The sequence below is a fragment of the Nannospalax galili genome, unplaced genomic scaffold (genome assembly GCF_000622305.1).
Source record: "Nannospalax galili isolate Female #2095 unplaced genomic scaffold, S.galili_v1.0 scaffold108, whole genome shotgun sequence".
Classification (NCBI taxonomy): Eukaryota; Metazoa; Chordata; class Mammalia; order Rodentia; family Spalacidae; genus Nannospalax; species Nannospalax galili.
In genome coordinates this window covers 70440-82663 of record NW_008358988.1, presented here as the reverse complement: position 1 = coordinate 82663, position 12224 = coordinate 70440, and the positions used below count along the sequence as shown (strand labels likewise).

Below are 12224 nucleotides of genomic sequence, written 5' to 3'. Positions count from 1 at the left end.
AAAATGGGTGTTTGATGACCAGTTCACCAAGACATATAGAACGTTACTTAGCTGAGAGATGAGAAGGATGTTCATTCATCAGGGACATCAGGATGGAGCTCAGTGGTTTTGCTGAATCCTGTGGTAGGAAATGATCCTTATGAAGTAGGAGAGGCTTTGGCAGACCTGAGTAACCTAGAGCAGTACGAATCAAGTTTATAAGATGCTAAGGCACAAGAAAGGAGAAAACGGACAATGGATCCTGTTTCCAGTTACTCAAACGTGCAAGATTTGTGTCAAGCTAGAGTCCCTACAGGAAAATAGAGGTAGGAAACCAAATGCCGTCCTTATTTTTGGAAGACTTTGAAATTTTTAAAATTTTGTATATGTGTGCATGTGGGTATTTGCATGTGAGTGCAGGTGCCCATGGAGCCCAGAGAGGTCAGGGCCCCTGGAGCTCTAGTTACAAGTGGCTGTGGGCCACCCAATGTGGGTGCTAAGAATCAAACTCAAGCAGTACATTTCCTTAATCACTGAGCCATCTCTCCAGCACCCTTTGGGAAACTTTAGTCTGACCAGCAGCTCACCAAAGGGTTGACAGGAGTGGAAGACAAGGAGTACAGGTGGTCCCTACTGCACCCCTGAGCTGTAGAGGAAGGAGATGTCCTGGGATGAGAACCACCCCAGCCACTCCTGATCGGGTATCCAAGGTTGTCTGCTAGTGAGGACAGTGAAGCAGGTAGGGCAGCCAGGCAGGGGCCCAATCAAGTGGAGGAACAAGAATCAGAACTCTTGATAGTATGGCAGCCCACAGCCCATTGAGTCCTCCTGGAAATCAGAAAACAGATGTCTTAGGGACTATCTGCACTCAGGTGCCACTAGAGGCTGCTCACTGGGTTCACGTAAAGTCTGGTCACAAGAGAGCCAACAAAGGATGGAAAGTAGCTAAAGTCACTGGCATGCTTATAATACTCTGATATTCTGCATGTTATCCAGTCATGTAAGGCCTGTTCCAAGTTGTGGCCTCAGTGGATGGATGCTATGATGAGACATGTACATAAATCAAAACTGCCCCATAAGGGGTCTATGTGTGTCAATGAGGGATGCAAATATGCTCTCACCTGTGTAGACACTACATAGGTCTCTTATAAGCATTTCCATGCAAGTTTAGTTCAGCAACAACTAAAGCCAGCATCAAAGGTTTCACCCAGTTCGGTGCTATGTATGGGCACTTGTGGAACTGACAGTTATGGAGGTAGTATTTCACAAACACTGACGTGCAAACTGGGCTGAAGACAACCACGCTTGGTGGGTCTTCTAACTTCCATACAATGCTACAAGGGCTGGGTTAACAGAAAGAGAGAAGGGGTCATTAAAGCAGCAGTTAATGAGTTTAAAGACAGGAGGCAACCTGCACATGTAGAAAAAGACAGTCCCAGAGGCCATAAGGTTGTTGAATGAAAGTCCCAGTGCCAGGAGTGGGCTACCTGAGGCTCCACAAACCATGAAGGCCACTGCCACTGCTGTTGTTTGTGTCCCAGAACTAGATGGTAAGATCCTAATGTTGAATATACCATATGCTTTGGGTACAAGACACAGAATGATAAAGTTGGGACTGAGCGTGGAGCTCCCTCCTTACTGGCTAGCTCTCATAATGTTAGAAGGTGCAATGTGGGATGCTGAGAGAGAACTATCACCAACGGTCCTGCTCAGCTAAGAACCTTACATCCTACAGTACCGAAATACCAAGCGGGAAGTCACTGCTGGTACAGCAGTGACTTGACTATCATGGGTACAACTAATAGCTTTCCAACTGGATTTAAGGTGGGAACTCATATCTGGTACTGCAAGTCAGGCCAAAATTTGCTGCTGGGGAAGTCTTAGGCGTCAGTGGGAAGGCCACTGCCATTGTTTTGTTACATGGATGTGATATGTCTATTTAACCTCCTTAGAAATATTTATGCCTATGCCTATAGATCTCTGCTGCTGTCAGCAGCAATCAGTCATGGAAGGAAACTTCCTTTTACAATGGATAGTGTACCACAGAGACTCATAACCCCTCATCAAGTACCTGAGAACAAGTGGCAGCTGCTTTGGCACAGTGACCCAATGCTCAGCCACAGATAGACATCTACATCCCCACCCCCTCCAAAGCTCAGGGAGCATCATGAAACAGGGAGCAAAAAGAATTAAGAACCAGATGAAAGGAGTGGAATGTTGTATAACAATTTCCTCTAAATTGAAATATTCCCTCCAGGAAGGAGGGGGTGGTACATGAGCCTCAAAAAGCAAATAACTCACAAGTACCAAGAAGGTCCCTTCCCAAAGTTATGGAGGCAGTAATCAGTCCTGGGGAGGGAACTCAGCGCTGCCTGCAGGAGAGAACTCCAGGATGGCAGCTGTTGAGAGTCTTCACCCATGTTGGGGTACACTGCTAGTGGGCGGCTTCCTTTGCCTCGTTACTCTTGTAAGTAAACCCTTACCCGTATTCCTGTAAGGAACCACAGGAAACTCAGTGGTTAACCAACTTGGTCTTTGGTGCCATTGTCACTCTGGTCTGTCATTGGTTCCCTGTCTGGAAACCAATGTGTGTTTTATCTCCTCGTGAAACATCTCACACAAGGGACAGAGAGGCCATAAGAAGGCTACGGCAGAATCCGGAAGAGAGAATAGCCTCAAGAGGGACTGTGACCACGTGAGGAAGAGTGGAAGGCAGCTCGCATCCTCTCTCCACTCTGAACCCTGACCTAGGGGCCAGTTACCAAGCCAACAGTGACCTCACAATCATTCCCCAGACCTTCTCTCCCCAAGGCCAGCACCCAGCTGCTTCCTACCTCTGCCTTCTGTCATCACATCTAGAGGCCACATCCTACCTGTGAGCCACCACATCAGCAAGTTGAGACCCAGGGACCAAGAGAGAGAAAAGTGTCTGCCTCCCCCTGCTAAGGCACAGCCAAAACACAAGCATGTCACAGGACCTCAAGGATCTCATGCCTACTGAAAGGAAGTCCACATGGAGGACGGCCAAGGAGAGGCGGATATCTGACCTCACCTGGGTGCTGGAGTGGCTGGAGCGGAGGCAGGGCAAGAAGAAGCATACTTTCCAGGTGTGTACTGTCAAAATTGCTGGAAGACTTTATGCAAGACTGTTTTAATAGGAAAGAGATGGAGCTCTACCCCAAACGAAGGAGGCAGGGATATTTTTAAGCACTGGACTAAGCTAATGGGAAAGGCTCAGAGGATAGGTCACATACCAGTTAGGCTGTCTGTGTTTGCTGATAGCAGGTGTCAAGGCTGGGCTTCTCCTCTCCCACGAAGACAGACAGGGCAACAGTCTTTCCTAATGACTGTGTTTTAGGGGTGTAGCTCCAGGTCCTTGAGAAAGACACTTCTGTATGGAAAACGCAGGATGAGGCTAAAAGATTCACATCTCACAGGGGCAGAGAAAAATATCTCCCAAGTGCAAGTATCCTGAAGCAGACACTCGGGAAGAAGGCAGTCGAGTCAGCAGGTTGTGGTCAGGAAGCCTGTCTGAAGTTTGGTTAAGCTGTGGGCATTGTGAATGTCTGTCAGTATTGGAAAGGGTCTAGGAGCAGTGACCTCTGGGGTCTCTGTGTTGACAAGATGGGTGTCTTCCCACTGTTCCCAAACACCTCCCTCCTCCCAGTGGCTCCAAAACAGAACATTCATTCCTTCTACCACATCCACACTGAGATTCCTTCTAGCACATACCCCCTTCCTCCCCTACCTCAGGGACTGTTATCACCAGCCCTCTCCTTTTCTCCAGGAGACTTAGGTACCAAATTTGCCTTGGTTTCCCTCAGAGTTCAGGGCCTCCAAGCCCACCATCTGGTTGTGAAAGGAAGTCAGGCCTGCGGAAAGTGGCACCTTCTTGGAGAAGATGCCCGGGTCCCAAACTCCCTAACTGTAGAGGATGTATGGATCCTGTGCCCTCCAGTTCCAGAGCAAATGGGTGAATACAACATGACACTCATCCTGTAGCTAACATTTACTATGAACAGACTGTTATCCACTGCTCCCAGCCAGGCTACAGGGTGAGGGCCATGGTTGTCTCTAGCTGAAGAACATGGAAACTGAGATGAACAAAAACATTTCCTCAAGGTTAAAGAGTTAATAGAGGACTGAGTGAGTCTCAAACTCAGATTTATCCAGTTCCCACACTTCTGAGCTCTGGTGGGTCAACCCCTCAGCTTCGTCCACTCTCTGTTCTGCAGTTCCAACACGGCCTTCAGGTAGAAGCTCATGTGCAGCCAGGAGCTGGGCACCATCCCACCGGACAGGCTCACAGACACCCCTCTAAGGTGCTAAACAGTTGCTGATGGCCTGCCCTTCCATCCTCATCTGGGGGTGAGGGCAGCAGGGGGCTGGCTGGCTGGCTGCTGCGTCTTTTGGAATTCAGAGTCAGTCACCGAGACTGTTTATCTCATGGTTAACAGGTTCCCTTCTTCTTTCCAGGTATAACATTCCAACGTTTCACTAGGCTTGCCTTCTAGGTGGCGTCCCTGTAAATACTTTTAGACCTAGAAAAGGAACAAATTTACACTTAAAACACAAATCTCCATGCATCCTTGTGTGCCCCAGAAGCATCTAGATTTTGAATAAATAGGGTAAAAGGTCTTCTGTGGCAGGTCTCAGCCACAGCAGAGGCAGGAGACCTTTTGGAGAAGATGGCTTGGGGAGGCTGGTTTGGCCTCCTCTCCTTTCTTGTGGGATCAGGCCGGTGATGCAGGCTCTGTCCTTCAATAAGTACTTTTCTGGGCACTGTGACAGTTCCTGACAGGGAAAAAAGGAGAAAGGAGAAAAGATCTCTTTGGACTCATGTTTTCAGATGGTTCGGTCCATCAGGGTGGGCAGGATGTAGTGGCAGCAGACAGCAGAGAGAAAGAATACAAGAAGGATCGAGGTTAGCACCAAGACACACCCAGGGACCTTCCTCCACTGCACACCACCTCCCACATTCTCCGTCCCCCAGTAATGTCATCACATTATGAACCCATCAAGGGATGACTCTATTAACTAGGTCAGACCCTTGGGATCCAATTGTCTCTGGAAACATCACAGACACACCCAGAACTGTGCTCCACTAATCCCCTAATCTCAAGTCAAGTTGACAATCAAGACTGACTGACACCGCCCCCATTCCAGATTGCTTATGATGCTTCCCTGTGGCATCCACCTGGACTCAGAGAATCCTTGGGGTCCAGGGTCTCGGGCACACAGGCCTTTGAATCAGCAACCACTACACTTCACCTGGGTCTAAGGTTTTACCACATCACCTCCATGTAGCCCTGTGAGGACAGGCGCTCATGGGGGAAATCCCGGGGAGGAGATGCTCTGCCTCTTTCTCTACTTGAAATCCCATCCCTGGCCCCAACTTGCACCTTCTCCCGCTAAGCCAAGCAGAACCCTGACGTGAGCCAGCTGCCCCCTTAGAAGGCAGCTTTGTGAGTCCTGTCTTAGACATACCCTGGCTTCTCAGAACCGTACTTCACCAGTACAGTGACCCCTTCTAGAGCCCTTACAGGTTTCACATCACACCCAGAAGTCAGTTACTGTTCACATGAACTTCGTGAGGCAGATCCTACTGCTACTTTGGCCATCAGACAGGGAAACTGAGTCATGGAGCAAGCAGGCTTTGCCCAAGATAATGTGATCACTAAGTAAGTGACAGATTGGGATTCCACCAGGCAAGGCAACCTGGAACCCACAGCCAGGGTCATCAGTCTATAAGTCCACAGAGGCAAGGTGTCCTGGAGCCCACAACCTGGGACAGTCGCCCGTTGAGCCGCAAGTGGTACACCTCCAGGAGCATTAGCCAACCGGGTCTTTCCCACAATGCTTCAGCACTCCCTCCCCTCCCCTGATAGACTGGATGGGAGGCTTCCCATGTGGCCTAATGTATCTTTCTGGACTCTTTGCCCTTGGCACCTTGGAGATCCTCAAATGGCCTGTCCTCCCTGCTCCCACTGTGGAACAGCAAGGCCATCCTAGGCCATAGACAACTCAGTTAACAGAAGTGTTGCCCAATCCTCAATAGGTCACAAGAAGCCCTCAAGGAAAGAAAAAGGAAAGGCTAATCATGACAAGCACTCTGGGACAGCAGTGTGGTAGGGTGGCATGAAGAAAGGAGGGTCTCTAAGATGGGGGCAGTCAGGCTGAACCAAGGCCCAAATGTCTGAATGAGAAAGATCTGCTCAGAGACAAGACAGCTTTCCTGTGGCTTGAGATTGACACCAACCAGGGAAGTCACAGACACAAGGCCACTTGGAAGGGGGCTGCAGTTCCTGCCAGGACTGAGGAGTGGACTTTCCACAGAGAGTAACCGGGAGTTGTTCATGGATTCTGAGGTGAAGCGGGACAAGACCAGATCCAGGGTCTGAAAGGTCGTCCTGGGGCCGGGGTAATGGCTCAATAGGTAAAATGTGTTTGCTGTGCAAAACATGAGACTCTAGGTTCAGCTACCCAGCACCTATGTAAAAACTAGGCATGGTGGCCCTGTAACCCCAGCACTGGGAAGGGGTGGAGATAGGTGGATCCCCGGGACTTGGCCAGCCAGCCTAGCAGAACTAGTAAGCTCAGTGAGAGAGGACCCTGTCTCAAAAAATAAAGCAAAGAAGCAACTGAAGAAAACAGCTTAGTGTCAACCTTTGGTCTCCTACATGCTCCTGTATGGGCAAGTGCACACACGCACACACGCATATTCACACACATGCACACGTGCAAACATACACGTACACTCGCATGCACACACATACATTACCACATACACACACAGAGTATGACCACAAGCCAGAGGACAATGAAGGGACCAACAGCTCTACAGTACTGGTACTCCACTTGTCAGGAAACCTCTCCTGTACAGGGAGTGGATGGCGTCCTCACAGAGCGGCCCCTCCCTGCTTTTCAGGAAACTTCTCCTGTACAGGGAGTGGATGGCGTCCTCACAGAGCGGCCCCTCCCTGCTTTTCAGGAAACTTCTCCTGTACAGGGAGTGGATGGCGTCCTCACAGAGTGGCCCCTCCCTGCTTTTCAGGAAACTTCTCCTGTACAGGGAGTGGATGGCGTCCTCACAGAGCGGCCCCTCCCTGCTTTTCAGGAAACTTCTCCTGTACAGGGAGTGGATGGCGTCCTCACAGAGTGGCCCTCCCCTGCTTTTCAGAAACAAAAGGCCAAGGATGAGGAAAACGCCAAAGCAAATGAGAAGGCAGAAAAGAGAGGTGCTGGGAAGAAGCAGGAGAGAGACGGCCGCAAGGTGGCCTTCAGCAAGGTAACAGCCCTCTGCACCTCACCCCCTCCACAGCTGCTCCTCTCCTGCAGGGTCTGACACGTGTCTGATGAGGGTTCTGGGGTGCATTCCTGCCCCACAACGACACCCAAGCAAAGGAATCCTTTGTATCTCCCAACCCTGGGCAGCTTCATCCTCTACTGTTTTCCTGAGGGCAAACGTCACACCTTCCTCCATCCATGTCCTTTCACTACCACTGAAGGATGCCAGGGCCCAGGGAACCGTGGGGGACCTATAGCCCTGTGGTTACAGGGTATCCAAGACCTCCCTGCATGGACTGCATGCCTCCCCTGGAGGCAAGGAGGAATAAAAGCGAAGTCTCAGTAGCCCAGCACAAGACAGCACTTCTGCTCTTTCCAACCTCTTCCTGGCTCAGGGCAAGTCTTAGAAAACTCTGGTAATTACCATTTTGGGGTTGGAGGAGAGCTAGCCAGGTCCTATAAGTAGGTCATAACTTCTTTCCTACCCTCTCCAAGCAACTAGACCTAAATGCCACCAGGAAGCAGGACCCTGCCGGTAACCAAAGCAAGCTGTTTGGTGCAGACTCAAAGGGCAAGCATAGCAGTATGCTCACTTCCAGCTACAACAAGGGCCTCCTGAAGAAGTCTGGTAAGGAAAGAGCCTGGGCCCTGCAGTCCCAGAGCCATCCTCCCTGGTCCTGTCTCTCAGAGGCAGTGGAAAAGCAGCAATATCCACCATGTCAATCAAAACCTGTGCACACAGGTGTCAGGACCAAGCATACAGGCTCCTTAGGGAGTCACACCCAGAGTGGCATTTAGCAAGCTGGGCATGCAGTGACAGGAGGCAGTGCTTGGCACACCTCCACTTATCCCTAGGTAGGTATTTGCCAGAATCCAGCACATGTGCCCCATGTTCCTGAACTGTTTTGGTTGACACTGCCCTTGTGAGTTCCAAATTTTCTTATTAATTTGTATCCTGCAATGTCTACTAAAGAAGGTACCATCCCTCTGGCCTGACATCTCCTGGGTAGTTTGCACCCTTAGGAAAGGGCAGGCATGGGTTACAGTTCACAGCCCTGAAGGCACCACCATAACAAATTCAGTTGTTACGGCCCTGGGCATGTCCCATCAACGCTGGGTCTAGGTGTGTCACATGAGACAGTAGGCATACTACTTTCCTTGTAGTGTGGCTGCAGAGCTACAGTGACAAAAGTCATGTAAATCACTCAGCCTCACAGAAAGTAAATGTCAGCAATGACTGCTCAATAGGGTGGCACCAGGGGTTGGAAAAACAGGTACCTGTGCCCAGCCTCTTGGGACACAAGTGTATGTCAAAAGAGGAATCCCAAAGGGGTTCCCCAAGGAACCCCTGGGGAAAGTGGGCAGGATCTTGGAGCAGGAGCCACCACTCACTCACCCTTCGTGCCCAGTTCAGCATGATGGGGTGCTCTAGGTGCAGCATGGGATGAGGCACTGAATCCACCGCACTACTTTAGTGGGAAACATCTAATACAAAAGAGCTTTGCAACGTGTCACTATAAATCTCTTTTGTTGAATGAACTGTGGTTATGCGACGTTAGCATTCAAGGAAATGGAGTGAAGAGCATATAGAAGCCCTCCTAATTTCTTTGATGCTAGCCTAAAATTAACTGTTCCAAAATTAAAAGTCAATTTTTAAAAAGCAAGCTAAGATGGGAAGTCCCATAGTTTAGCCAAATTTTTTGCAACTCCAGTTGTCACTGTTTCCAATGTCAGGTGGGTTCCAGAACTTTCTTAGGTCTCACTTCCTGTGGGCCTCCTCTTCTCCCTGCTTCATTCAGCCTAGATGCACAACAGCCCTGCTTCTTGATTTCTTCCCAGACCTCTCCAGAAAGCCGTTCTGTCTAAGCAGACTTTATCAAAGGTTAAGGAGCAACAGAGGGAATCACATAATCTCATCACAAACAAATCAGAGACTGATCGTGAGACCCCACCTTCATTCTTCAAAGGCCTTTGCCTTTCTTTGACTGCATTGCCTGCAGGGAAAGCTTCCTGGGGTTTTCTGAGACTTCAGGACTAGGATTAGACTGAAACAGTGGGGTCCCCACAAGCACTGGTATTCAGTGCCAGCTCTGCTTGAAGCCCACAATGAGGCAGAGAGCCTGTTAAATCTCCCCCTTACCCTAGCCCCAGTCCCCATGACCTCTCCTTGCTCTCTCCATCACCGCGTCCTCACACTTCTGTACCCTCACCCCACACAGAGATGCTGGCCTTTTTCTTGCACAGATCTGTTTCATGTCTCATTCCTTATAGGTTATTGAGATATTTTCCTAAACAAAACAAAAAGTTCCCTCCCTAAAAGAAACTCGTAGCAGCAGATTAAATAATTATTTCCACATCATTTACAAGATTCAGCTAGGAAGGCTGACTTGCCAGCAGTTAGACCCCATATTTCCTTCCTCACCTTTCAAGATAATTTTCCCATATCTGAGAACAGAGTAGTCTCACGTTTTCTAGAACTGCCATGGTCACTGCTGGGCAGGAAATAGGTCAGTCTCCGTTCAGGAGCAGGAACTCAGAGGCATCTAAAACCCACCTGCGCATCCATTCACAGGTGGCATCCAAGACTGAGACAGGGCTGAGCCCACCCACAGCAAGGACAGCTTTCCTTACAGGCTTGCCAGAGGCCTCAGACAAGTGGGCCAGCTCTGAACTAGGAGACAAGATCAAGACAACCTCCAGAAAGGGCACAGGACCAGTTACATGTTCAACTCCCAGTGTGATCTTAAACTGGCCCAGGCTCAGCCAACAGCACACCTCCACCTCGGAAGAGGGCTCTACCTCATTGCAGTGGCCCAAGTTGATATTGTTTTCTGTAGCGTCTTCCTCTCTCAGCCTTCATGACCAGCCGCCAGGTTCTATGCCTTCTCCGCCTTCAGACCTCCATCTGTTTCTCTTCCCCTTCATTTTTACTTTCATTATTTAATTTGCTCTTGGTCTTCTTCCACTTAAAGATCGTCTAGCAGTGTTTAGCCTCTAAGGCTGCAACATTTGCCTTCCTAACTTATTTGTGCGTTTATATTAATGCGATTTTCTTCATAACATCGCCGAAGAAAAGTAATGAGGCTCAAGTGACTGGTAACTGAAAAAAATCCGCATATAAGTTTTTTCTTTTTTTGTTTATTTTTTGTTGTTTTGTTTTGGGTTTTTTTGAGACAAGGTTTCCCTATAGTCCCAGCTGGCCTAGCACTTGCTGTGTAGACCTGGCTGGCCTCAATCTCACAGAGATCAGGTGCTGGGATTAAAGGCATGCATCACCATGACGAGATCCAGAATTTGTTTTTTAAGTTCAGTGAACTATAAGAAAACAGGCAGCTAAATAAAATTAAGAAAATCATGCTTGAATAAAATGAGAAGTACAAATAAATACAGCCACACACACATGCACACACGCACGCACATGCACGTGCACACACAATCACAAACTAGACAAAAGTCTAAGACGACGAGTACAGTGTCTGGGATGGAAAGCACAACAGAGTAACAGGAGAGCTGACGAAACGAAGAATCACTAAATTCAGACATTTCTGAAATGATCTAGTCAGAGGGGCAAAAACAAAAATTTAAGTAAAATAAAAAAATATATGCATCCTTGGTATCCAAGAAAGACACTGAAATATTATGTAAAGGGACAAATTAATGCAAATTTCCAAAATTTGGAGATGAACTTCCAGATTCATAAGGCCCCAAAACATATATACCAAGACACATTAAATCATCAAAAGTCAAAGCAAAGCATCTGAACACACCAGAAAAGTAACTTTTCACATACAAGGGAGCTTTTATAAGACTACCATTGAAATTCTAAACAGAAATGCTGTAGACCAGGATCCAGGCAGGTAATATATTCAAAATATTGAAAAAGAAAAACCTGATGCCCGAAAGCACTGTAACATAAAAGTCATATTTTAGAAATGAAGAAGAGAGCCAGATATGATGGCACATAGCTGTGACCCCAGCAATCGGGGAGATGAAACAGGATTATCACAAGTTCAAGGCCATCCTTGACTACATGAGACCTTGACTCACAAGGAAAGAGAAAGAGAACGCCTTCCTATTATAACCACCTTAGAAGACACCATGTCTTGAGGGAGATGCTCAACTGAAATAAAAAGAAACCAATTAACAGCATAAAAACTAATGAATGTTTAAAAAAAAACAAAACTCGCTGGTAAAGGTAACTGTATGAGGGATAATTATATCCAGTAAGATCAAAGTTCTATGCTAGGTGTGGTGGTAAGTGCCTTTAATCCCAGTACTCAGGAGGCAGAGGCAGGGGAATCTCTGTGAAATCAAGGCCAGCCTGCTCTACATAGCAAGTTCCAGGCCAGCTGTGGTTACAGGAAGACTCTGTCTCAAAAAGGCCAAAAATAAGTTCTAAATTTTTTTAAAGTATTTATTTAATAACCACATATTTAGAAGAAGCATTTCCTTACAACAGCATTGAAATATTCAATAACAATTTTCTAAGCTAAGATGCATCTCTTTCAAAATTGGCTGTAAATTTTTAGGTTTACAGTTGAATTTTTTTTTTCACTTTAAGGGAGGAATCTCTGATTATAGAAGAATAGAATCACATGCTGGAAAAGAGAACAAGGCCGTGAGCCAAGGTTGTGAGCCCCAGCTGCAAGCCAAGGCCGTGGGCCCTGGCTGCCTGCCAAGGTTTTGGGCCAAGGCCGCGGGCAGGATGGAAAGTTGCCAGCTTAGGCCTGTCAGCAGTTTTGAGAGGTAGCTGAGACTCAGTTGAACCTCAGGCTCCAGCATTGATATAAATTCATCAGGTAGATTTCAATGGTAATGTTTTTCACATTACCATTATTAAGGAGGAAATTTTTATGCTTTGAAGAATTATTCTTATTTTTTAATTATTTAAAAAATTTTAATAACTACATAATTAGAAGAAGCATTTCACTACAGCTTTAATATATTCAATAACATAC

The 12224-nt window shown here is 47.6% G+C and overlaps 1 protein-coding gene across 1 annotated transcript in view; it reads left to right on the top strand.

Moving 5' to 3' along the window:
- Window positions 1-2944: 2944 nt before the first annotated feature.
- The window catches only part of CUNH16orf78 (chromosome unknown C16orf78 homolog), a 43269-nt gene continuing 33989 nt past the window's right edge, over window positions 2945-12224 (top strand). Inside the window, exons 1-3 of the mRNA XM_008822630.2 lie at window positions 2945-3086; window positions 6863-7267; window positions 7762-7894. Of these exons, the coding sequence (XP_008820852.1) occupies window positions 2946-3086; window positions 6863-7267; window positions 7762-7894 (679 nt within the window). The 5' untranslated portion in view covers window position 2945. The remainder of the gene's footprint in view (window positions 3087-6862; window positions 7268-7761; window positions 7895-12224) is intronic.